This window comes from Onychomys torridus, chromosome 6 (assembly GCF_903995425.1).
Source record: "Onychomys torridus chromosome 6, mOncTor1.1, whole genome shotgun sequence".
NCBI classification, from domain to species: Eukaryota; Metazoa; Chordata; class Mammalia; order Rodentia; family Cricetidae; genus Onychomys; species Onychomys torridus.
The window spans coordinates 59,084,599-59,111,320 of NC_050448.1; the positions used below are offsets into that span (position 1 = coordinate 59,084,599).

Below are 26,722 nucleotides of genomic sequence, written 5' to 3' on the forward strand. Positions count from 1 at the left end.
GACAAGTGAAAAAAATAATTTATTGTAGAGTTTTTTACACAATTAACATGTAACATTTATACATATATTGATGTGCTGATATGAAATACTAAATTTAAAGACAAACATTTTTACACAAAAGTAGTTTCACTATATTTTATAAAGATAGATATCAATAAATTATCAGAGACATTTAAAGGATGATAGGTCAAATATTCCAACATATTAAATGCATTCTGAATGTTCTGAATATGATGTCCTCAGTCAGTTAATATTCTTCTAAACTAATCAAGGAAGCACAGGTGTGGAGATAGGCCAAAGTTGGCTCTAAGAGCAGTATCCTGACTATGTATTCCCAGCTTTATTTCTGGATATATATAGTTTGACCCCCAACAGTTGCAAATGTAATCTTTCAGTGTGAAACAATGCAGTCCCATCATAGCCACCAGTGATTTCTGAAACTCATTACAAGGAGTGCAATATGAATTAGGGCATGTCAGATGCTAGGTAAACTGTAATTGGCATGAGATTTGAATGAGCAACCAAGTCTTACAATAATAAAAAGGTATATATTATATTTCCAGAAGGGAATTAACATATTTCAAAATAGTCACTGTCTTCTTAGTACAGCATATTAATTCCTACTTCAGAAGTCTAGAAATAAATTGCATTTTTCCTAAAACTTAGATTCACTCCTTTAGAAAATGGTTTCTAGATGACATGCACCAACATGATAGAAACTTTGTTTTATGTCATAGTCATTAAAATATACATGTACATATATGTGGAGCATAAAACAAACCTGCTGAGCCATGATATATATACACATGGCTAGATACTATTAAGTCTCAGTTAATCTAGTTCAACAAATACTTAGTGGGTGTCTACCACTTCTAGATCACCAGTTTAGGTAATGATTGCAACAGAATTTAATGAACATGGAGTTCAAATCATCCACATCAAAAGCCAAACTTTAGAAACTATACAAAGACCTTAAAAATAATCACAAGCAGAGCTAACATCAGATAATGAATAGTGTCAGATATTTGTAACTAGCAGAAAGCCTTGGGTCACTAAAAAGGGCAGTAGAAATCGGTATCCACAGGGAAGAAATGCTCCTGGGCTTGACACTTATGAGGCTGCCACCAGAAGCCAACTTGACAGTTTTCTCTGTCCCACCATCTGAGGTTCAGTTCTCTTCCTGGTTTGTTTCCTTAAATGGATGGAAGAAATATATTATTGACCTTCCAACACAATGAAACTTACAATTTCCCCCAAACACATTTTCCTGTCTTTGATAGTGGGGTATGCATTTATATCTACAGTTTCTATAAAGCCATCTCCACCCCAGTTTGAGAAGAAATTATTCTTAGGGCCGTCTGACCAAGAAGACTGACACTGGAGAGTTTGCTTCTTCAGAAGGGCACCCATGAGCATGCCACCCTCAGAAGCAAAGTACTTAAAGGAGTAAAAACTGAAGAAAGAGGCTAAGTATTGAAAAGCTAGCATCCTGTTCCCTTTAGCATTTGTTCTAGTTTATGAAAACATGTTTAGGGAATGTATACACAGAGGAAAAGATGTGTGTTCGGGTCATCTCACCCCCTCTGAAGAGTTAATTCACCAAAGAGGGAACGAACTATGCTTGTGCTTCTGACTTGACCTCTTGAGCAGGCCAGGCGTGGCTGTGACGGTGATGTCCTGCCTTATCATGTGGCTGGAGTGGAATCTCTTAGCACTTGAGAACCCAAACCTCCCCTAAGGAATTGTTTGGATTCTTTAAAATCAAAAACCAGGCATCTCTGTAGGAGAAACTCCAAGGAGACTAGATCAACGAGGGTCCCCCCCCCCAAAAAAAAAAAAAACTGCACAAGAACTTCTGGTGGCCTTGGGAGAACTCTAAGCTTCCTGACTGACAAAACCACCAGGAAATATGGCCGTTGTATAGATTGCTGAGATCTTGGAGGGAGTAGCAGGGGCTGAGAAGGTCTCATGGGTCCCTGAGGTCCCAGAACCTGGGCTGTGTTTGAAGTGGACCACAGAGGAAGAAGTACACCTCAGCTCTGCTCAGCCGGAGGCTTTGGTTCCTACCTTCATTACCACATAAAAGCCGTACAGCCCCCTTCTAGAGCAAATCTGGTTCTAACTGGTTCAGCAGTACTGCCATGAAGTCACGTTTTATCGAAGTGTCCTCTCTGTAAGCAAGAATTCTTTTCTTTCCAAGTCTGGTGTGTCTGCTTGAACTCCCACTCCATAGTCTCTCTCAGAAACAAATGCAACGCCCTGGTGAGCCATACCTCTACACCTGTGTTTTTTCTGGATAGGAACCAAACTTGCATTGGCTCTTTCTTGCCCTTCATGGACACTGGGCCTCTGTGCTCCAGATGGAACTGTGGATCTGAATTTTCTGGAGACATTAGACACCTGAAAGACAGTGGATGGAGTAGAGAGGGAAGTTGATAAAGGTTGGGTAGAGAAATAAGGCAGCCAGACCCCCACACTGCAGTTGTAGGTAAAGGCACTTAAAGGTTTTAGTAATGGTGTTTATCAGAAATTCCCACTGTGAGGTGGAGTGGTTTACCATGGAAACACTTCTCAAATAAAAAGTAATTCCAGCAGCAGGGGGCAGAACAGGGGTAGCAACTCTTTAAAAGAAGTAAAACCACACAGTTCACCTACACACTACCCTGTAAATAGTATGATGGTCCCTCCTCACCTGTATGTATATTCAGAAACATTTATCTTTCCCTTTTCTCCTGTGGTTTCTGTTCTGCTTGTGAGGTTGACAGTATTTCCGAAAAGACAATACCGCGGCATCCGCTGTCCAATGACACCCGTCACCACTTCCCCGGTGTGGATGCCGATGGTTATCTGTAGAAAGCAAAGTTTTACTCCAATCGCCATCATTGTTAACATACGTGTTATTTTTTTTATTGTTTATGAATGTTTATTTTTATTTAAAGCAGGTTGATTATAAATACAATCTTTCTAAAGAAGAAAAGGGATGGTGTTATAGATAATAATAGGATGAAAGGGTAGATTATTGAATCTACTTTTAAAGACTAACAACTTGTTTGAAATGTTTTACAATGCTATGGGTTTTATTTTATTGATACAAATTTAAAGTTAATTTTTGTTATGCTGTATGTATATTTCTACTCTTTTAAAAGACATGTTTGTGCAGCTCATTTGAAATTGTAATGTATAATTAAGAAAAACTAATAGTCTCCATGATGATCAAAATTATAATCAATAGTCATGTTAGTTAAGTTTTCTAGGTATACATAGTGTAGATGTAACCATCTTGTTAAATAAGAAACACAGATCCAATTGCAGAGTTAAAAGCCAAAAGGTCAGAACAATAGCTGACAACTGAAAACCTTACCCTTCACAGCTTCTGCTGTCTGTAAAAAACCTACTTCCTGTGTTTTTCTCTTTTTTTTATACGCTTTCTGTTCTGCCTTCTCATTGGTTGTAAATCCAACCACATGACCTCCTCATCACTGCCTGTCTGTACAGACTTCCAGGTCTTCTATGGTTGGTAGTGAGATTAAAGGTGTGTGTCTGCCATGCTGGCTGTGTCCTTGAACACACAGAGATCTGCCTAGTTCTGCCTCCCAAGTGCTGAGATTAAAGGCATGCACCACCACTGCCCAGCTTCTGCTATGGTTTGCTCTGACCCCAAGGCAACTTTATTAACCTACAAATAAAATCATATTTCAGTACAAATAAAATATCACTATATTTCCCCTTTTCTATTTTAATAAATAGAAAAAAGGAAAAAAGTTATAACTAACATAAGAAAAACTATATACAAAAGTACAGTAACTATATACCATATATACAAGCAATAAATACCTAAACAATGTCTAGTCCATTTGCATTTGACAAATTCAGAGAAAATAATTCCATTATCTATCCTATTTTGGTAAGTCCAAAATGTACCTGATTCACTTTCTATCCTAACTTATATTACTAATGAAACTGTCTTATAGTCTTTCAAATTTATACACTTAACAGCTCTTAGTGAGTTTTTCTGAAATCCTTAACAAAGAAAATTATAACTATAATTCATTGATCTTCAACTCCCTCAGAGATCCAAGAAGGAAATAATACTACCTAAATAAAAAATAAAAACAGGAAGTGCATGCAAGCAGCTTCCAAAAAAAAAAATGTGAGTTGACAGAAACAGCCAGCTGCCTGGACAGTCACCTAAGGTTTCTCCATAGTATTGGGGCATTATCTTCAGCCTATAGGCTTAGCGTATCTGACAGACTCATTTGTGAACTAGGATATATACAAGATCAACAGTTTGACCTCACATTTGGTGAGAGCAGTCCATGTACCAGAAACACCTGAATTCCATTAGTGTCGTGTCATGATTTGGGATTATAAATTCTGGAAATTGTTGATTTTTTTTTTAATTCAGCTGTCCATTTTTCTTGGCTGTGTATATGTGGCTTCATCTCAGCAACCTGTTCTTCTCCATATCCCTCTATTAAATGCCAGTGTACTATTGAGAGGGGTGAGTTTAGTTATTCTTCAAGAATAACTGTTTCATCTGCTGTTCCATTGCACATCAGAAGCCATTGGCCCACTCCCTGTTCAGCTGCCTTCGAAGAAAAGGGCATGGTACCTTTTACAGATTGCAAAGGTCACTCACTTCAGGGATAACATACGTGTTATTAACAGACTATTTCAAATGCCCTCTGAGAATAGAAATATTCTCAATATCCCTCTGAGAAGAGAAGTATTCTGTCCAAAGAGAAAGATCTGAAGATATGAAGTAGGTAACTTCCATGGTGAAACAATAAAACAGAAACAGTGCGAAATTTCTGTATACTCAGGGGATTCTGTCCACAGAACAAATGAACTAATTTATTTCCCATGCCTATGGAAAAGTGCAATACAATGGGCATTTTTTCTTCCACGATGCCCATCTTTGTACGTGTTAACCATTTCCAGATTAGGAATATGAATCAGTTGTTGATCAAGTTCTGCTGTTAGCATCCTAATGTTCAGTTTCTTTACTCACCTGCACAGATTCACCATCTACTTGAACTTGGCCAGCGATTTCCATCATGTCCAAGGCAAGGTGGCAAATGGACCGGGCATGGTGGATACAAGGTTCTGGTAAACCACTCACTGTCATATACTTATCACCAACTGTCTCCACCTAAGGTGACACACACATTCACATGCTCAATGGTTGACATAAAGTGACTTATTATTATTATTATTGTTATGATACATAGTATTTCCCAGAATTCACAGTGACTTCCCTTTTAAATTCCTTAAAACCAGAGTAGTGTGAGCTCCAGCAGGATGGAAACTTTTGACTATTTGGAACTTACATGGTAGAGCTTCTTAATAATTTCTTCTGAGATCCACTTACAACTCAGCAGAACATCTGTGTGTGCATGCACATATGTGTAAAAAGGCCCTTACCCATGTATGTGCAAGTGAGCTGTCTACCCAGCCTGCTACCTTATTTTTGAGACAGGGTTTCTTACAGAATCTGGAGCCTAGTGTTCAGCTGGACTGGCTGGCAAGCAAGCCTCCAGCACTGAGGTTACAAATGTGCACTGCATCTCAGCTTTCCCAAACATAGAGTCTCATGTAGAATATTCTATGACTTCATTTCTTCCTTGAGCAGCACCGGTTCAATAACACAGGAGCTGTTGGCTGAAGTTTATTGATTGCTCCTGGCTTCTCACAATGTTTTCATCTGTCATTAAATTATTTTTTAAGTTTCTAAGTTGAATTGTTGATTTGGTGTACGTATGTTGTACAGGTACATGTCTGTGTGAACATGCCTTTATGGAGGCCAGGGGATGACCTTGGGTATCATTATGCAGATGCCACCCACCTTCTTACTTAAAGTAAGCAAAGTAGGCTGAGTTAAGCCACCTACTACTGTGATGTGCTCATGAAGTGTAGCACTGTGCCTCAGAAAAGAACCACAAAATAAATAGTTCTTGTGAAGTTATATTACTCTGGGAGCGTAGACACAGTCAGTAACATTCTTGCCTTTATAAAGTAATATTCCACTGACTTCATTTTTCCAATATTATATTTGTTTCTACTTAAAACAAAGGGCAGAGATGTCTTGTAAATGTTTATCTTCAAGTTGATGGTATCTAAAAGTAAACCTGAGGCCCAGGACCCTTCTCAAAGCTCCATGACTTCTTTACAGTATAAAGCATTTATGTATTTTAGGAAAAAATGTCTTTGGCTGAGCACAAAAATGAATGCTGTGTTTATACTAAATGTAATAAACAATCTGCACAGACTCGTTAACCTAAGTGCAAAGAAACTGCTGGATACCTCATGTCAGCCAGAGATTGCCTGCTCCATGAAACATCATCATGGTTGCAATGAAAAGAAAGTTTCCTAAGTGGTAAGTACTCAGCATTGAAGTTTATACCATAGATTAATGCTGCCCTCAGCCTTGGGCAGAGAAGCTTCACTCTACAGTGAGCAGTGGTTAATGCAGAGACTCATGACTGATCAAGGGGCTGAAAATGACTATTGAGTGTACAGCACTAAGTGCAACATCTATATCATCTCCTCCAAGGCTCCGTGGACAACTGGGAATATTCATCGGGGGCAGGAGGAAGGGGAGGGGGGCAGAAAAAAATGTAAAAGCCGATGATAGGGAGGAAGGGTATGAAATGATGTCTTCTGGAAATGTCATAGCTATTGTACTCAGAGTCATACAGCAGCTTCAGGTGTCTTCACAGGGCCTTCCCAAGACTCTGGTGAGACAACATTAAATCATAGATGGGGGATTGCTTCTGTCTTCGTGGTGTAACTACTGTTAAGTTGTCCACACTCGAGTAGATAACTCCACACCTATGCCCATGCAGGCACCCCTGGTTAAACTCAATGGCTCAGAAAACAAACAAACACAAACAAACAAACAAAACATGGAAGTGGGGCAGGGGAGTATAGTGATATTTTATTTGTATTGAAATGTGATTTTATTTGTATGTCAATAAAGTTGCCTTGAGGTCACAGCAAGCCAGAGCAGAAGCTGGGTGGTAGTGGTACACGCTTTTAATCCCAGCACTTGGGAGGCAGAGCTAGGTAGATTGTGTGTTCAAGGACACAGCCAGCATGGCAGACACATGCCTTTAATCTCAACACCAACCATAGAAGACCTGGAGGTCTGCACAAACAGGCAGTGATGAGGAGGTCATGTGGCTGGGTTTACAACCAATGAGAAAACAGAACAGAAAGTCTATAAATAGACAGGACACACAGCAGTAGGTCTCTTGTGGAGAGAAAGGACAGCAGAAGCAGTGAAGGGTAAGGTTTTCTTTTTGCTCTTTCTCTGACCTCGTGGTTTTTAACTCTGCTATTGGTTCTGTGTTTCTTATTTAACAAGACGGTTACATCTACATTTGGCACCCAACGTGGGGCAAGAATTCATTAAAAAAACTGCTTGCTTTGGCAGAGGGTCCGGCTTCCCACCTGGGCAGGGCTGGCTCCCTAGCTCGGGCCTAACCCGGGCCTAGCTTAGCTTAGGACTCAGGCCCAACCTAACTTAGCTACAAGTGGTTACCGCCGCAGCTGGAGTTACTTGCTTAAAAAGCCTATGCTACTAACAACTCAGGCCTGCGGGAGCTACCGCTAATTGCAGTAGCTACACGCAACTGCAGATAGGCTGCTTTTTGCTGAAACGCCAGCGCACGTGGTCAGTTGGAGCTTAAGGAAGCCAGAGCCTAGGCTCGACTTGGCTCAAACAGGAACATTGAAGCTGTTGGATTCAAGCTTTTAGCCAGAACGTGGCTACGCTTTCTTGCTCTCTCTCTCTGGATTCCCACCTCAGATGCTAAGTAGCTGTTTTGAAATTCCCTCGGATTTCTACTGTTCTACGCAGAATTGGTAAGTCATTTATATCAGATATTTTAAAGGAAACTATTTAAAAGAGATTTTTTTTCCACATTTAAAAAAAATGGGTTTTATGTGTACATTGGAAGAAAATTGGGCTTTGTTTGAAATTTTAGGCAGTCTGATAATGGAACAACTATATGAGAAGATTAATGTTGATCAAATTATGTACATTATTAATCTTCTTATCCTTATTTTACTATTTAAAAAGATAGTCAATTTAAGTGCCAGGATAAAAATTTTAGAAAAACCTGTTAAAATGAATTATAGAGAAATTCAGATTCAGACAGAAGAAATTAACAGTGAAGTTGTTTCAGGATTGAATTATAAGGTTACAGAAAGAAAGCCTGTTTTCATACAATCACCCTTAATTTATCTGGTAACCATACAACAGCAACCTGGTAAAGTAAATACACAAAATATTTGGACTCCAGTTGAAATGTTAGACTTATGAAGGTTTAAGGAAGCAATAGTATCTTATGGCATGCATTCTCCATATGTAAAGCAAATGTTAAACTCCTGGTCAACTTATAATAGGATTATACCACAGGAGTGGCGGGAGTTGGCACAGGCTGTTCTGGAACCTGGACAGCGGCTCCAGTGGCAAATGTGGTTCAAAGAGGAAGCTAAAAACATAGCAAAACAATGTAGGGATAGAGGTATACAAATCTTCCAGGATCAGCTTGTTGGAGAAGGCCAATATGCTGCAGTACAAACACAATGTTTATATGATATCCTAACTCTAATTCTATGTCGAATGGCAGCCTTGAATACATGGGACAAAGTTGAGGAACCAGGAAAGAAAACTGAATCATTTACAAAGGTTATACAGGGCCCAAAAGAATCTTTCACAGATTTCTTACAAAGACTGACTTCCGCAGTAAAGAGAATGGTCCCAAATTCAGAAGCTCACCAGATAATAATTGAATCTTTGGCTTTTGAGAACACAAATGCAGCAGGTAAGAGAATAATCAGGCTGTTAAAGGCAAAATCTGCACCCTTGGAAGATTGGATTAGAGACACGGTTAAAGTTGAGGCTCATGATCAAGATAATATGTGGGTAGGAGAAGCAATTTCAAGAGGTTTGAGGAATGTCAGATGTTTTGGATGTGGAAAACAAGGACATTTGAAAAGGGACTGTAAAAAGGGTACTTCTAGAAACAATGTTTCTTCAAGGAACAATGGCAACAGGGGAGGAGTACTTGCTGGGAAGAGAGATGGGAGGGAGGTAAGGGAAGATGGGTGTGAATATGATCAGAATGCATTACCCACATGTGTAAAATTACCACACATTTCTTTACAATGAGGAAATTGTCCAAGCTAGTGGCCTGCAGGGACTCAATAGACCTCATAACACTATCAAAGCAGCTACAGTCCTGGTGCAGTGACCAGGGGAATCTCAGAAGCCCAGACTTTTACTACAACAGGCTCCCATGAGGACTTGCCTTATAAACAAATGGGTTTTTCCGTGAATCAGTCAGTGTGTCAAATCTGGTGTAGAGGTCATTGAGTAGATTGACAATCTTCATGGCTCCTTCTCCAGATGCATGCTTGCTACAGAAAGCATTGAAGCCCACAATGCCACTGAAGAGGATGGTCACATTGTCGTATCTTTTGGCAGGCACTGGGCGCTTGTGTCTCAGCTCATTGGCAACAGATGGAGGGAGGACTGAATACAGCAACCTATGGGGATTAGGGGAAAGCACCGTAAGACATGCTGGCAAGCCTTTACCACTCAGGCTTTGCCTCTATACTGCATCAAACCATTTTGGTGGATCCTGGAAAGATACCTTTTAAAACCAGCATCAAAAATTAGCTACATACAAGACAAAGAAACACAGCAACCATTTGTCTGTGTGATTACATATATCCCTAATCCTGAACCATTTCAAACCAATTCAAAATAAGCCAAGCAAATAAATAGATAGGAAAAGCAAAAGACCATCAATAGGACCTCACAGTTTTCATTCACAGTCCTGGCTTCTCGCCCTGTTCTTATGACAGTGACAGGCTTGACGTTGTCTGTATGAGAATCTAAAATATTGCACAAACAGTACAATAACAAACATGTTCACTTCGCAGTAAAAAAGTCTATCTCAAATATTACAAGGTCACAGAAGATAAGGTAGAATTGCTTTCTAGTCTTATGTATACTTCACGCTGTCCTGGAAGAAACTGATAAAAGATGAAAAGTGGCCGAGATGGACAGACATTTTATTTCTGTAGGCAATGCTGAGACCACTACCCAGGAGCTGAGGAGAGAGTGTGGTTAACACACAGCAGGAGGGGAGCTGGTGAATTAGAAGAAAAACCTTTGGGCTCCTAGCCTGAATAAACAAGAAGAAACCAGGCCCTCTTAGTTCACCCTTTTAGCCAATGGGCAAGGTTCGAATATGAAAAACACACTGAACCCTCTATGTTTTCCCTAGCCACAGCAGAATTTCTTCATTGGTTGCTTTTAGCTTCTAAACAGAAAGTATTTCACAGAACATTGAAATTAGATCTTAATATAGAATGTGAACAGTAGAAGAGCTTAACTTTAAAGAAAACTAGATGGTTTATAATGAAATTGTCTTAAAATAAAGTCTCTACCATAAAATCAAATCCTGGTCTAGTAATCTAAAAACCAGTCATGAAAATTAATGAAGCACAATGTCCCTAAATAGTGAAGGTGGTTTTTGAAAATCCATTCAACCTTGGGCAAACTAAAACAAGGAAAATAGTGAAAGTGGTCTTTGAAAATCCATTCAACCTTGGGAAAACGAAACAAAGAAAGGGGCCCTGTGACGGATTCTTATTTTCTGGTTCTGGTTCTCTAGTGACAAAAGTATCAACTCCAAAGGCTGCACCATAGACAGGTGGGAGAAGTGAACACTCAAGCCAATAATTTAGTGGCAACGTGAATCAACAGCATTTTTAGTATGGAATGTAGAGTGTAAGGATATTTCTGTGGTGGTATTGTGTTCCCCGAAATATTGTGCATGCTAATAAACATATCTGGGGTCAGAGAACACAACAGTCACAATATTAAACATAGTGGATAGGTAGTGGTAGCACACGCCTTTAATCCTAGCATTCCAGAGGCAGAGATCTACCTGGATCTCTGTGTGTTCAAGGATACAGCCAACCATGGCGACTCATGCCTTTAATCCCAGAAAGTGATAGCAGAAAGCAAAAGGTATATAAGGCATGAAGACCAGAAATGAGAAGCTTTTAGCTGGTTAAGCATTCAGGCTTTTGAGCAGGACAGTTCAGCTGAGATCCATTTGGATGAGGACTCAGAGGCTTCAAGTCTGAGGAAACAGAATCAGCTGAGGAATTGGTGAGGTGAGGTGGCTGTGGCTTATTCTGCTTCTCTGATCTTCCAGCATTCAATATCTGGCTCCAGGTTTGTTTTTATTAATAAGACCTTTTTAAGACTCTTGCTACATATTTCCATCCTTTAAAGTCTGCATCTTTGTAGTACTGAATGTCTGTTTCCTACTGGTGTAGTTTGGATCTGAGACATCCCCTAAAGACCCATGTGTTGAAGCCTTAATCCCCAGGCTGTGGTGCTGTTGCAGAGGAAAGGTCCAGTGGGAGGAAGCTATGTCACTTGGGCACACCCTTGACTGACACACAGATCTCATCCTTCCCTTCAGCATCCTGGCCAGCATGATGTGAGCAACCTCCTCTGTCATGCATCCCTGCTATGGTAACTGATCCCATTGCAGCCTAAAGCAACAGGGCCAGCAACAGAATCTGAAACCTCTGAAGTCACAAACCCAAACTTTCCCGATGTCTTCATGAGTATTATCTCAGCAGTTCTTATAGCAACAGAAAGCTGAGTGACATAAGTGTAGATATCAGCATATATGGAACCACAATATTAAAAGATTAATGAGATCTGCACCATTTTGTGATATCATAGCCAATGCAGAATATTGGGCAACTGGAACCGACCAAGCTGTATGACAGTGAATCTGAATCCTTGGTGCATCATGCAAATATGTGATATTTTTCATGGGGGTAGTTGTGCCATTTACTGATATAACAAGGACTCTGAGATTTTTTTTTCCAAGCAGTAGGAGATGTTGAGCTGCCTATCCCCATGTGCTTGATGAAATTTACAGAACATGTAGCCAATTAAGCTAGGTACTCTTACAACCATGGGGGGAGGTGAGATGGTCTCAGAGCAAGTAGACACACCTTCCCGAGGAATAATGTAAAGGTGAGAACAGGTGAATGATAAAGACAGGCATTTACAATGAATCCTCTATTTCATTCATGGTGTTACCAATGCTAACTCTTGTGTTTGCTTGTGTGCCCAGCATCTGGGGATGGCCATCTGGCACATGCATCGATGCTAAGGAAGCACAGGATGTGCTGCAGCTGTCAATCTTCTGGTGCTGACGTGGAGTGAAATAGTTCTGATGGGACACAAGTCATTACATTCAATTCATCAAAACTAAAACGTCCTATCTGGCAAAAATAATACTAATACTAATACTAATACTAATACTACTACCACTAATAATAATAAAAGAACATTCAAGAACTTGAGGAAAACACCCTATGGGCATCAGGAAATCACTAATTTTTGTTAGCATGTGGAGACAGTGTTCAGGGATGTAAGAGGTCCCGGACCCTTGAATTGTAACATTACACACCAGTGGTAAATTGTGAATAAAAGCCAGCCCTTTTTTCACTCCCTTCTTACGTGTCTGTCTTCTTCTTCTCATCCTCCAGGGCTCTCAGGGTGAGCTGCAGCCTATCCGTGAGGATCTCCAGCTCTTGCGTCAGTTTATACTCTTCCCGAAACTGTTCTCCCAAAAGGACCAGGTCTCTAGTGGCATCATGAAGAGGGATGTCACTCAGGTACAGGCCTCGTCTTGTGAGATCATCCAGGTTCATCACACTGTCACACAATGGAGCAAAATCAGCACCACGGGTCCACATGATGGAACCAGCCCTCCCTACAGCCAGAGGCCTAAGGCAGCTTTCTCCTTCCCCACCTTCACTGTTCAAAAGATCAGCCTGAAGAAACAGGAGAAGGAGCCTACCAAGAAAGGCTTTGTTTTCTGAATATCTAAAACCCCACTAGCAAGTGGTAAACTTGAGGTAGGTGTTTGTTGGGTTGTAATTTTTGGAGATATCCACATCTGCTTTCATGGAAAGATAACACAGAAAACTGCCCCACAAAAATCTCCTCTTGTATTTAATACAAGGCTAGTACACATTTTACGAGATCATCATGTTTTTCCTTATCCCAGAACAAAAATCTATCCTCATGCATGAGTCAGGAATAAAGATGTTTCTATTGAGAAACCATCTCATTTGCCTTAGGATTCTAAGAGTCTTAAAACTAATTGCTTTGCTGCCAGAAACGATGATTGAGTTTCTAAGCTTTAGTATCCCTCCTTGGCAAGGCTTTTAAAGGCTCCCTGCCTTGTGCTTTCATGCCATTCTTTCTTCAGGCTTTCTTCTCTTCCTCCAGTCTTATTTTCTTTGGTTGACTTTCCTCATTTTTTAAATGTATTCGACCTTGCTAAAGTCTATGCACCTTTGTAACTTAAATCTTACCGTTTTATAGTGTTACTATAATAATCTTGACTGAGTCACTGAAATTCTGGTAAGTAAAAAGTTCAGTTACAAATTATTCATTAGCTAAGCATCTAACGATTTATTTTTGGTTTGAATTAGTTCTTAAAGTGTAAAGTTATTGTTTCTAGATATTTATTCAGGATAGCAATTTTTTCTAAAATAACAAATTTTTGGGTCATGACTTTACTAAGGAATTTGGATTAAGAAGAGGTTCCGAAGAAAGTGTTCTCAATGGAAGTTTCTAGAAGTCAAAGCAAAGTAAGCATGCCCCTAGGCAAACACAGACTAATCAAGGGTGGTATTGACAAATTAGACAGCTGCTTTGTGTATTTTAAAGTCCTCTCGCAAAAATAAACCCACCTGAAAAGGTGACAGATAACCTGCCAAATTGTCCAAATGTGATCAAACAAAATCTACCCATGAGGAAAGACAAAATCAGATAATCTTAAAATTGAAATGGATACCCTAGTGCCAAGTGTAATATGCCCTCTCAGTCAGGGAGGCCACAGAGCCTTTTGAGACAGCACCAACTCTTCTTAGCTGCATTCACCTAGTTGCTAAAACCCTGTTGCTGGAGATACCACACACCTTGACTGCAAGGTGTAGAGAATTCAAGCTGGAACTGAGCTGGAAGCTTCCTTCCTGCTGGGTAGCTTTCATAGTTCCAGAAGGTGTAGGACATTCTGCTCGGGGAGAAAAGGCATCAATGGTCTTACCCAGCTGAACTCCATATCTACAGAACCAATCTGTGAGGCAAGATTTGCCCACCTATGAAATAGTTCTGCAACCGTAATGTGAAGAACCAACTGCTCTCTGATTGGATTTAAAGCCCACTCTACCAGAGTAGCACTTTTAACCTGCTCATTGCTGAGGGGAGTCCTAACCCCCTAGGAGGGATGTAATGCTATTGTTTAACTAAATTGTCATGAAGTCAGGCTGACTTCTAGATAAAATATGTATGGTTATACCTATATACCTATAGACAAATGCCATTCACAGCTTTCATCAGAGACCTTCCCTGTAATAGTGGTGACTGCAGAGACACATACCTACTCAGAGTGCTTAGGAGTGATAGTTGATTATTCAGTCTTAAAGAGAATACATATATCATTCCTGATAAGGCAGGGGAAACATCTTGAACGAGGGCAGAATAACTATAAGATCTGGAAGAATGTAGCCCTGGAAAGGGGCTGTGAAATGTTCTGTTCTTGGCACGGCATAGCCAGTGCAGCCATGACCTCACAGCTGCTCTCCTGCCTGCAGTGGGCCTATAGAAGGCTGATCCCCAACAGTCAGTTATGACCTGAGGAGCTGAAGAGCCTTACCTCTCCCTCATGAACCCCCTTGGTACTGATAGATTCTGTGGGAGAGGCAGCCATTGTCTTCATTTGTATACCCACTGAAGAGCCTGCCAGGCCCTAGTGAGTAGTCCCACTAGTGAACAGATCACAATGATCTTCAATAAACTCAGTGAGTCTCAAAAGAACCCAAATCAAAACAAACAATAACAACAAAGTCATGAATGTAAGAATAGAACTTGTAAGGAGAAGGGGGAGGGGGAAGAAGTGCAAGGGAGATTCAAAGAAGGATGATAATAATCAGAATGAAATGAATACTAGGTGAAAGATTATTTGTACTGCGGTAGAAATCTTAATGAAATTATGAACATCTTATTCTTCTGAGCATTCTGTAGGGGTCCCCTGATGTGTCACTGGTTAGAATGTTTGCCTGGCATGCAAGAAAGCCTGATATTCACTCCTCAGCATCATACAAATGGCTGTGGTGATACACACTTGTTACTGTGAGTCTTCAGGAGGTGGGCCAGAGGATCCAATGCTCACTGTTATGCAAGTCTATATATCTAGTTTGAGGCCAGCCTGAGCTATATGACATCCTGTCTCAAAATTGAAATCCTTATTCCTTTTTCCTAGTTTTAATTAATCATTTTAGAATTATTTATAGGCAAAACTTCTTCCATTTAAATAGATTTCATGGCAATTGGTAAATGTATCACTTATAGGACTGATTTCTGTATATTAAAACATACACTTTGCAATTTGTGATTCTCCCTCCACGTAAACCTTTCTATCCTTGAATAGAAATTCTCCCCTGGAGTGAAGCTGTCCATTCTCCTGACACCCAATCTGGAAAATGTAGAGCAAGAAGCACTGACGGTAGGGTCAGGTGTCACTTGCTTCCTGGATCATGCTAGCTTTAAAGATGCTTTATATTTCACAGGTCTGTCTCCTTTGCCCACATGATAAATAATTCTCAGAAAACAAACCATAATTTCTGTTATATAATATTATATACAAAATATCATATAATAATAAGCCCCACAATTATCTTTTCCTATTGCTCTATAGATGCATATTCCAAATCCACTATATCTTTTAGTAAAGTGCTAAAACTAATAAAATATCAAGCCTTGATTTGTCTCTTCTGATGTTTATTATAAATCACATATTTAACATAAAGTTTAGTTTAATAATCCACTGTGAATACTACAACCTAATTAAAGTAGTTAATTTAATTTTAAGTGGCCCAGACCCACCAAAAAAACTTAGTCTTTTTTATAATTGTTGCTAACTATAGAAAAGTTCTTTATGTCATCATATTTTATACTTTCCAGAATTACTCTCTTATGTGATGCTCCTTTTGAGAGTAGAAAAAATAGAACTATCTAACAGCAGATTTCTCATCCCATGACCTCATGTCATAAGAACTTCACAGACAAATTAAGATATGACATAAAAAAAGGTAGACTTTGAGTCTTTAGAAATGCCCAATGCAATCACTCTTGTTATAAAGAATTACATAACAAGGGTTTGAAAATCCAGTTTACACTTCAGCAGAAATAAGCATTGTGGACTAAAATGCTGTTGGATTAAGAGAAGCTGTTTTGATCCATGTAGTCTACATGTATGCATTGAAATAGCATGCCAAATTCTATTCATATGTACAACTAATACATACTGATCAAAAATTTTAATGAAGTTTCATTGAATTTGTTTTTAACTTCTATCAACTACAATTAAGCTAAAAATTGTTACCTTGGTGAACAGAGGAAGAGGATGCTATCCGCTTCTGGTAAGTAGATCATTTGGCCCTTGAGACGTAAGCAGCTAATCTCTGTCCCAGTCAGTTCATCCTCACATTCAAGTTTCTCAACATCCAGCAATCCTTCCTTGAACAGGAAAGACAAAACATTATCTTTTGCCTTTCCCCTGCCTGACAAGGCATCAAGGAGTGAAAAGATACCCTTCTCACCAACCCTAAGGGAATGGTAGCTCTCCCATTAGAACCAGAGGGGTGTTCCCTAGGTAAGATGGTCAGTGCTTGATGGCCTTCTTTGCACACAGGATGACAGCACTGGAGATGCAGCTCCGGATTCATTGTAAGTGCCTGTAATTTTGCATATGGCCACACACATTTCTGAATTGTACCAAAGCTAAGGCAAGCTAACTCTGTGTTCATATAACAACTGAAAGCAGTCAGCATATAAAGCACATGTGGTTATGCCTTTGGAACATCATTTGGGGAGTGTGAGAGATGTGGATGCTAGGGAAATTGTGTTTGCTACAATTATCCCAGGCACACAAATGAGGAAGTCTGGAAACCATCTAAACTACCAACTACATGAGTTTATGGATTCTTAATCCTTTTATTTCCCTACAGAAAAAAAAATGTTAGCAAGAATTATAAACAATTTACAGAAGGATAAATCACTGGCTTTGGTGACATTATCAAAGACTTCTTGTTAGGTCTTCTGATTTCTTTAAAAAAAAAAAAGCATTATAAATTCAAAGGAGTAGATGTTGGTTTTATTATGTGAGACTGAAGAGACATAGATGTTCCCAGCAAGACACTTTCTCAAACTTTTTTCCCACTGGTTCTGATCAGCTGACAGAGGTATGCATTCCTCAGCCAACATTGCTCTCTTGAAAATTGTATTTTATGTTCTTCTATCTCTATTGCTTAGACTATGCTCACAAATGACTTCCCCTCTCCATTACTGCTGATTGATAACATGTCTTGCTTACGTTCTGTTGAAGGGGTGTCTGATTACCTTGCTTCTTAGTACAAAGACTGTATTGATGTGTGAAAGAATCCCATGGAAACTGATGTCAATATGAGGGCGGACCAGAGAAAACACAGACAGAAGGCTGCAATTCCCAGGCTGGAGCTAAGAGGCAAAAAGAAAAAGAAAAAAAAAAAGAAAAGAACACTCAGCAACTTGAAATTAACTTTATTATTAGATATTAATCTTGATAATAAGCCAGATCAATTGCATTTACAAATGAAAAAGTCTTAAGTATTATCTGGGAAATTTATCCTGAATATGCAACTGAGTGATTAAGCAAACATCAAATACTTGCAGACAGCAAGCCTCATATGGATTTAGGTAACTAATATTCAAATATAAGCTGATGCAAATAAAATAATAATTTCTAAGCTGTAAGATGCCTGTGGCTAAAAAGTGAAATTAAATATCAAAATACCAGTAAATAGTTACTTAACATTCATCAAAAGAGAGATAATGATAATAGAAGTAATAATACTCAGCAGCTGCTTATGATGGAGCAAATAACTGGATGAAAAGGACCTGGTGTCACGTCAGGACAGAAGGAAACAGGAGTAACACACCACGAAGGAAGACCACACGAAACCCTCTTCTGCTTCCAGAGCTACAGCTTTGCACAAGACCTCTGTACTCCAGGCCTGAATTAGAGCCAAAGGTACCTCCACACACGCATGCCATGCACAAACCCTTACATGGACTAGAGAGAAAGGGCAAATATGCTGAACCCCCAGTGGTCTTCCAGTGCTCTGCCATTTTACCCATGGTGACTTCCGTGCTTTTCATCCCGAGTGTCTGTAAATTCCCTTCCTCCCCTTGTCAACAGCTGACTTTGAAAACTATTTTTGGAAGGCAGATAGGCAGTGAATATTTATTCAATAAACAAAAACATGAGTGAAATCTGACTGCTGTTCCTGCATTGCCCATTTTTTTCCCAAGGCAAGTCTGCTGTTCTCATACAACTCCCTCCTCTCTCTGTCAGTGATCAGAGACAAGTAAGTCTAACGGACTTAGGTTATAAGTGGTGGGGTATTTCCTGTAGCGTTGTCAAAGAGGAATAAAATCTGTGTCAGGGTCAGGCCCCGCGGGGACCCTGGTGGGGGTGGGGAAGCTGTGCGGTTTACCTGGGGGAGCACTCTGTAGATGGCATTGCCACACTGAGTGACCACCAGGTCCCGGTCAAATATTATGTGGAAAGGAAATGCTTTGCAGAAGGTGTACGGGCTGATGCGTGATTCCTGGGTACCATTTTCTTCAAACCTGTCCAGGTCTTCATAAAAATCCTCTTCTTTCGACTCTTTCTCTTCGATTAAAAATTGAGTGTGGTCACATTCTTCATTTCTTTGCTGAATAACCTGGATGTTGATGGGAGAAAACACAGTTAACTGATGGTGTTTTAGTTTAACTATGATCTAAGTGACTGTTTCTGAACATTGTGTTTAGAAAATTAGAAAAAGTAAAGTATGTGCAAATACTATACACATGTAAAGCTGAAAATCTTGCTGGATATTTTCACATCTGTGCAATGTGAGGGCAGTATTCTTTTGGAACAAGGTCTTATGTATTTTAAACAAGCTCCTACCAGGAAAGTTTCTAGTCAGCTAGGTAGATGAGAATAACTTTGAACTTCGGAACCTCTTGCCTCTATCTCCTAAGTACTTAGATCATGGGTTTGTGCTACTGTGGTAAGTTTATTCCATGCTAGTGATTTAATCCAGAACCTTGTGAATGGTAGGCAAGTATTCTACCAGCTGAACTACCTCCCATAGTTACTAATACATCATTTTTAATTATAATTCTGGTAGGATTAGCACACATGGCCTTTTGGGTGGCCTAGGAAGAGAGTACCCCCTTGGCCTTGTAGGGTAGGCCTCCCAAGCAGGCACATTTGTAGAGCAAATCCATGACTACATTGTCCTTCAGCCTGCACAGAATAGGCACAAGAGAACACGTGACTAGGAGAAGCTACCCAGGTTAGTGACAGAGAAAAATGGCGATTTTCTTCGTTGCAGTTTCTCTGCTGGTACCTTGAAATTGTCACTCAAAAATAACAATGGCTGTCATCATACAGCATCAGGAAAGACCAGAGCTGGCTTGGTTATGTTCACCAGCACAACTTGACTTTGAACAAAAAAAAAAGAAGCAAAGAACACAAACACGAACTTTTAGTTGACAAAATAAAATGTTCTAGGTACATTCTGGGAAAGATAAAAGAATTCGCATAGAAAACAGGATCTGGGGTTGGGGATTTAGCTCAGTGGTAGAGCGCTCGCCTAGCAAGCGCAAGGCCCTGGCGATCCTCAGCTCAAAAAAAAAACAAAAAAAAAAAAAAAGAAAGAAAAAAGAAAAGAAAACAGGATCTGTAAATCAGCTAATTTAATATGTTCTTTACATTTCATTATCCACAATCTGATATCTTGCTGGCGTCAGTCAGCACCCCTCCCCTTCCCCAGCTGGGGTGTATTCACAGAAAGTAACGGAACTTCCTCTTGCCTTAAGCAATGTATAATTAGAAAGAAAATCTGTTGCAAGCAGAAAATTGCCCAGTATAATGCATTCCCAGGCCAAATAGAGAAGACTCCTGGGGTTCACACCATTTCTGTTCACGGGTACTGCTAGTGCAGCCCACGAGCAGCAATCACTGTAGTATCAGTTCAAATGTTCCAGTGTCACTTGTATTTAGAAATGTCTTCGATGGTGGACATTACCTTCATGTCTATCTCAGTGCCATGGATCTGTTGTGCAACCGTCTTGATAATCCCAATAACAATGTCCTGAAGCCCCTCTCTTTCTGAGTAGTAGTGCAAAATGAGCCCTTTCCCTTTTTCTGCATCGGTGCACCTGAAGGAAGGTGCACGCATACCCGGGTAGATGGTAGCAAGGTGGTCATGCAGGGCGTCGAGGTTCTGTAGGGGAAAGGAAAGCACAGTGACTAGATACTTCTATGAGGGTTTAGCAATACAAGGAGCAGAAACAAGGTTCAAATCTGAGTTTACTGGGTGGGTCATTATGGTAAACATTTACATAGGAGATCCTTTGTGGTATCCATGAGATAGCTCCAAGTTAAGTGCCACAGAGAGAATGAAAAGAGAGCAGAACAACTGAGAAGAATTTGACTATATTGAAATGTTGTGACATTTCAAGAAATGATAAAAAAATAAAAAGTGGCGTTCACCAGAAAAAGAACACAGTTAAGGGCAAAAGCAGGCATCTGAGGTTGCTCTTCATACACATTATAGTAAGCAGTAAAGAATGTTTAAATCACCCACAACCTTTCTGCTTGCTCTATCATCCCCAACTGAATTTAATGAAAAAAGCAAAAAGTCAAGGATAGTGAAACATAAGCATATTATTTTAATTATTGATATTTTAATTGAAGACATGTTTATTTAAAGTAAAGGGTGTATAATTCCTTGTTCATCAGCAGTCCCCAACCAAGATGAGAGCCGATAGCAAGGCACCAGACACATGACTGTCTCAAACTAAAGTCTTGGAAAATTAAAGCTTTCTATTTTATTGTAGCTTTGTCGCTTAGAACATGCTACATTTCTCAGCATCTTCCATTAGTCCCTTAAATTCAAGACTGGTTTATACACAGATTGACACAAGAACTGTGAAAGCTACACTTTTAAGTCAGTCCAACATCATAGCATTTAGTTGACAACATGCTTCATGCAGGCTTGTGGGGACTCGGGAGACACACCCAGACACAGAGGGTCATGAAAGATAACGCTGTTTCAGTCAGCTGGCTAAATCCAGTGTCATTCTGTGTGCTTCAGTCTACAATGAATTCTGTTTTCTTCCCTCTCATAATCCCCTCGTAAAAATCAAGTCAAGCTAGTGTTGAACAAGTACGACTTCTTCCTGTTTGCCTTTAGGGGCCGCTGTTGCCGTTTGCAAAAGTTACCAGGTAGCCTCCTAGCCTGCACAGGGTAGTTCCTGGAACCCACCTGTCCCAGAACTCATTTCTTTCTATTGAGTTGAATACTACAAGGGGTTCTTCTACAAAACCCTTAAGATCCGTGCAGATCTTTTTGTGTAAAAATCTTGGCAGAGAAAATCTCCTGAGAAGAAAATGTATTGTCAAGAGTTTAACTTTTATCTCCATTCTCCACAAAGTCTCAACTGAGTTTGCAGCTGCACTAAGGACATTTTTTTTTTTTTTTACGTATTACAGTCCAAGTACTGTGCTGTGCTCCTGAAAATGAAAGAAAACCATGTGAAATAGGCAACTTAATAATATTTTATTTTTCTAAACAAAATATTAATATTCCCTAGTCAATATACCCATGTCACTTGCTTACTGTCAATTTCCATTTTGGTTCATGATGTGCCCTTTGTGCATTCCTATGTGCACTCAGCCCAGTCCCTGGCAGTGACAAAGGTACCATTTCTGCTAGTGGCTACCTTGTTGTTAAAGCAGGTCTGACCCTGGAATTGCTCATCCCCAGAATGGACAAGTCATTAAAGATAGCACCCTTTCTCTTTTTGGTGCAGACATCGGAATTTGTGCAGGTATGGACAGTGCAAAAGTTTGAATATTGGTAACCCTGCAGCGCTCACATGTTTCATGAAAGGCAAGCGGGTTACTACCAATGCTGAGTGACCATAGTTGTGATTCAAGCCTTTTTGTGGTAACCAACCCTCCAGTGATTTGCTGTTGCACTGAATTTGCTATTAATTAAAAGGACAAGTAGAGTGCTTTGTTGGAGCACAAAAGATTTACCACTTAATGTAATATTGATTTTCTTTAGCTAGTGCCCAGCATAAAATACACTCTTGGGACTTCTTCAGTTACAGCTTTCCTTACTCAGTTTCACTCCATCAAAATTCAAGTGATTACCACAGCCTGTCTCTTCTAAGAAATTGGATTGTGATTAGATTTAAATTATTTTCACTGCACTTATACTGCTAAGAGATGTGCAGTATTCATATTTGAACTACAATTGTTACAGTAACCTCAGGAAACCAGAAACAAGGACCCCTTGCATTGTCAAGAGAGAAGCTTATCCACATTTGATAGCACTATCTAAACAGACTTGACAATTCATGAACACAGCTATTTTGATGCATTCTGGGCAATAAAACTTTCTTCACATAACTGGAGTTGTTTTATTTCTAAATATAGCCAGGGAGGTAAGTACAGGAACAGAACAGCTGCGTGGCTAGTTAGGAGGAGGATGCACATTCGTAAAATAGGCAAAAGTCATGGGAAAATGTAAACACACATGCTTCAGTGTGAGCAACCTCCAAAAAACCATGAAGCAGTGTCAAGTATGCTTAAACTTCTCATTTTCCTTAGCATCATTTAAAAGGGTGGTGTTTTTGCTCCAATACCTAAAATTCAGTCTGAGGGTTTGATTCAATTTCTTTTGTTTGTTTGTCTGTTTTGTTTTTTCCAGACAGGGTTTCTCTGTGTAGTTTTGGTGCCTGTCCTGGATCTCGCTCTGTAGACCAGGCTGGCCGCCAACTCAGAGAGATCCGCCTGGCTCTGCTTCCCAAGTGCTGGGATTAAAGGCCACTACTGCCCATCTTAATTCAATTTCTAATTGTGCTGATATCTTGTGGCTCCCCCCACACACAAAGAGAATGAATGTATGTTTCCTATGCAAGGATTCTCCAACTGTCAGTCCAGTTGACTGGTCTGGTGTTTGTGCTTTCCAGAGAAAGGAAAATGTGTCCTATTACCCTGGGACAGTGCTGCAGCTCCAGGTGAGGTGTGCTCAGTACATGTAGAAAACAACTGTTCCTCTGAGAAATACTTTTAAGTTCCATACTTTTTAAGATTTTTGTACTATTTCAAAATGATGCATTTTTTAATTGTACCAGGCATATCAAAAATAAGCTCATACATAATGACAGAGACAAAATACGAAGAAATCCAAGACCTCCTTTCTCTGCTCCTAGTTCAGCTCATCAAAATGTGTACACTGGACACAAAAACATAGAGATAAAGACTCCGCCTGGAACATTTTAAGGAAACTGATTTCGTTTGTTTTTTCAGTCTCCATAATCCTTGACCTTGAAGTTGTATTGATGATCCACTGCGGGTCAGCACTGAAAAAACCTTCATGATGTTTTTAAAAGGCCTCCTCACCACCCAACATTTTCTCCCTTTCCATTTGCTCACACCGCTGCGAGGCAGGGTCAGCATTAACCATGGTCAACATGGACTGCAGACCCTGAAAAACCACTTGCTGGGGTTAATGAGACATAAGCCATTTTGGAAGTTGGAGAAGAAAATTTTGACCCAGCAGCACTGAAAGAAATGGTGAGCCTACCCCTAAGATGGTGGGAAACAAGGAAATTTGGGAGCTACTCCTTCAAAAACTGAAAAGAATTAGTACTTTTAAAAGAAAAGCATGAAGTGGGCTGCAGAAATGGTTTAGTTTTTAAGAACACTTGCTTTATTTGCACAGGACCCAGGTTCAGTTCCCAACACCCACACAGCAGCTCACATCTGCCTCTGTCTCTCCTTAGAGGGGTTCCAGTATCCTCCTCTGGCCTTCCTGAATATTAGGTATCAATCTGGTGCACAGACATACATACAGGAACTCACCCTTACACATAAAGCTAAAAAGAAATAAATCATAGAATAGAAGGAAGAAAAAAAATGGAAAGTTGTATTTGAAAAGAAAATGTATCTGAGCCATTAAAATTAATTAAACAGAAATTGGTGAAAATTGTATGTATTTACCACATCATCTTCTTAAAAGAAATATCTTAGTTAAGGATAAAAATAAATAAAATATACTTTTGTGACTATTACACATATTCCTGTGCTTTAAAACTCGTGTTAAAAACAGAATTCTGTCAGATAATACCAAATTTAAAAACTGATCTCTATTTCGTGAATGTAAGCAGTTATTCAAAGAAGAATCTTCCAATTTTTAACATTTTTATCTCCCTTCACTTTTGTTTTACTGTTTTAAATAAATGTAAGTCACATTTTAATTGTAGACGTTAGAGTTTAGATGTTTCTTTTGAAGTCCAAAAGTTAAAATAAAGTGACTAGTGCCTTTTCCTCCAAAATATAAATAATTTAGGGAAGTATTAGGGTTTTACAGCTGTTTAGGAAAATCCTAGTATTTCCCAAAATAGCCCCTTGCACAAACATTTAAGAAATTTGAAGTTGGATCTACTGTGAGTGCCAGGTTGCTGCGGGTGGGCTGTGTTTTTTAAGCCTAAACAGAGCCAAGAAGAGCTGAAGGGAGTGAGTGACTGAGCGTGTCACAGACCCAGCTGAGAGAACCGAGTCTCCAGCCAAAAATGAAAGAATATTTAAATTTTTAAATGAGGTCCTTCTGGATATCAAAATAAGCTCAGAAATACAAACCTTAACAGGTCTCTAAAACAGTCTTTTCCCTGTGTAATTTTCAAGTCAACCTGGCAGCTTTTGATGATGACTTTGTCTATAAAATTGCTAGGGACATAAAGAACAGAAAAGGTAATAATGCAATGTCATTAGGAATGAATGGGTAGTCCTGCATTGGCCTCATTTGGGTCCCATGTCAAAGGCTCTACAGCAGCTCACTAAGGACTTACTCAAAGTTCTTGACTCATTGTCCAAATACACACATGCACATACTAAAAGAAAAAAAAAATCTACAAGGAAAAATAATAAAGCCCTGTTGCAATTTTCCTTGTGATAGAGCAAGCCACATCAACATTTACTGATTGAAATACTAGTTTATTGTCATCTTCGATGGTTCTCTGTGTTGTCTGACTGAGTGTGGCAACTCCTGGATTGGAGTCATCAGCACATTAATAGGATGATTGATGTTCTACGATGGACCCTAGAAACAGACCAGTGAAAAGGGCAGGTCTCTGCAGGGGAAATCAGGCAGACTTTTGTTCTGACTATCTTTATAGTCTGTGTGGCTTGAACATCTCATGTTAGGTGTCTGCATCCTTAGAGATAGCATCTTAAGGTGAAATTTTTCTGTGATACCTAAGAGACAACATGAAAATATCTTAAGCTATGGCCTAGGATGCTTCAAATTGTCTCCATTGCCATAATCTGTTGGTCAAATGATTACTAAAGCCAACCCCTATTCAAAGGAAACAGAATTGCATCTTGTGATGGAAGCCAGGCACAGGAAAGACAAGGATACTGTCAAAGTGATCTCTGGACAATGTTTTCTGCCATAATGCAGAGTGGACTGCAGTGGAAACAGCACTGGCTGGACATTCCTTCCCAGTGATGTTCTCAGGAGCTAGCAAAGCATGCATACACAGCAGTGTTTCACTTAGTATGCAGAGGCCTCCAATAGAAATTTACATATGCCTCACGTAAGAATAGAAAATAGCGAAAGAATCTTGCTAAAATACAGCTTTGTCCTTCTAACAACATTTCCAGTTCAGTGCATATGAAATCTAACAATCACAATAAAAATGCTTTTAATTCTTCACCTCACTGTTTATGTTCTCAATTACAAAATCAACTAAGGAATAAATTCCAAAGATGACTTTTATCAACAGCTCCAAAACTGATGGTTTCACAGACTTAAGAAAACAATCGGTTACAAAGTATGCAATCCCTACAGACAAACGGAAACAGCTCCAGAAGTATTTCTTATGTTTTTTTTTTTTTTGTTGTTTCTTTTTTTTTTCTTTGTGTGTGTGTGTGTGTGTGTGTGTGTGTGTGTGTGTGTGTGTGTGTGTGTTCATTGGGAAGTCTCATTTTCAAAGTCACCATAATAGAAAATTTTAAACATTGAACTTAGAAACACAGGAGAAATAGTATAAGGTTGTAAGTTTGGTGAAGGAAGCAGAGTCTTTTGCGTGAGAACACAAGTACCTTCAATTATTTAAACCAAATAATCAAAGGAAATGGCAAGGTTTTCTAGAACTAAATTATAGATACTGCCATTACTGTGTGACCTATAATATACCATTTTTATAAAGGAACAGGTATTATCCCAATGAAAAAACCAATTTTTTAAAAAATTACTAATACTCCAAAATTAGGCTGACAAAGCAGCTCAGAGCATAAAAGCACCTGCCAGCAAGCCTGATGACCCAGGTTTCATTCTACAAAACCCAGAAGGTGGAAGGAGAGAACCAACTTCTTAAGACTGACCCATGACATCCACACATGTGACTTTGCATGTACACACGTGTGGGTGAACTCACAAACTAAATAAGTAAGTGTGAAAATATTCAAAACAGTGACTCTAGAATTAA

At 39.4% G+C, this 26,722-nt stretch overlaps 1 protein-coding gene across 1 annotated transcript in view; it reads right to left on the minus strand.

The window, feature by feature from the left end:
- Positions 1 to 26,722, minus strand: part of Gucy1b1 (guanylate cyclase 1 soluble subunit beta 1) — a 49,528-nt gene continuing 22,806 nt past the window's right edge. The window contains exons 5-14 of the mRNA XM_036190826.1: positions 20,245 to 20,442; positions 18,661 to 18,891; positions 17,525 to 17,641; positions 16,509 to 16,642; positions 12,572 to 12,769; positions 9,318 to 9,555; positions 5,012 to 5,152; positions 2,693 to 2,847; positions 2,274 to 2,400; positions 1 to 1,192 (exon numbers count right to left, since the gene is read on the minus strand). Coding sequence (XP_036046719.1) covers positions 1,169 to 1,192; positions 2,274 to 2,400; positions 2,693 to 2,847; positions 5,012 to 5,152; positions 9,318 to 9,555; positions 12,572 to 12,769; positions 16,509 to 16,642; positions 17,525 to 17,641; positions 18,661 to 18,891; positions 20,245 to 20,442 — 1,563 coding nt within the window. The 3' untranslated portion in view covers positions 1 to 1,168. The remainder of the gene's footprint in view (positions 1,193 to 2,273; positions 2,401 to 2,692; positions 2,848 to 5,011; positions 5,153 to 9,317; positions 9,556 to 12,571; positions 12,770 to 16,508; positions 16,643 to 17,524; positions 17,642 to 18,660; positions 18,892 to 20,244; positions 20,443 to 26,722) is intronic.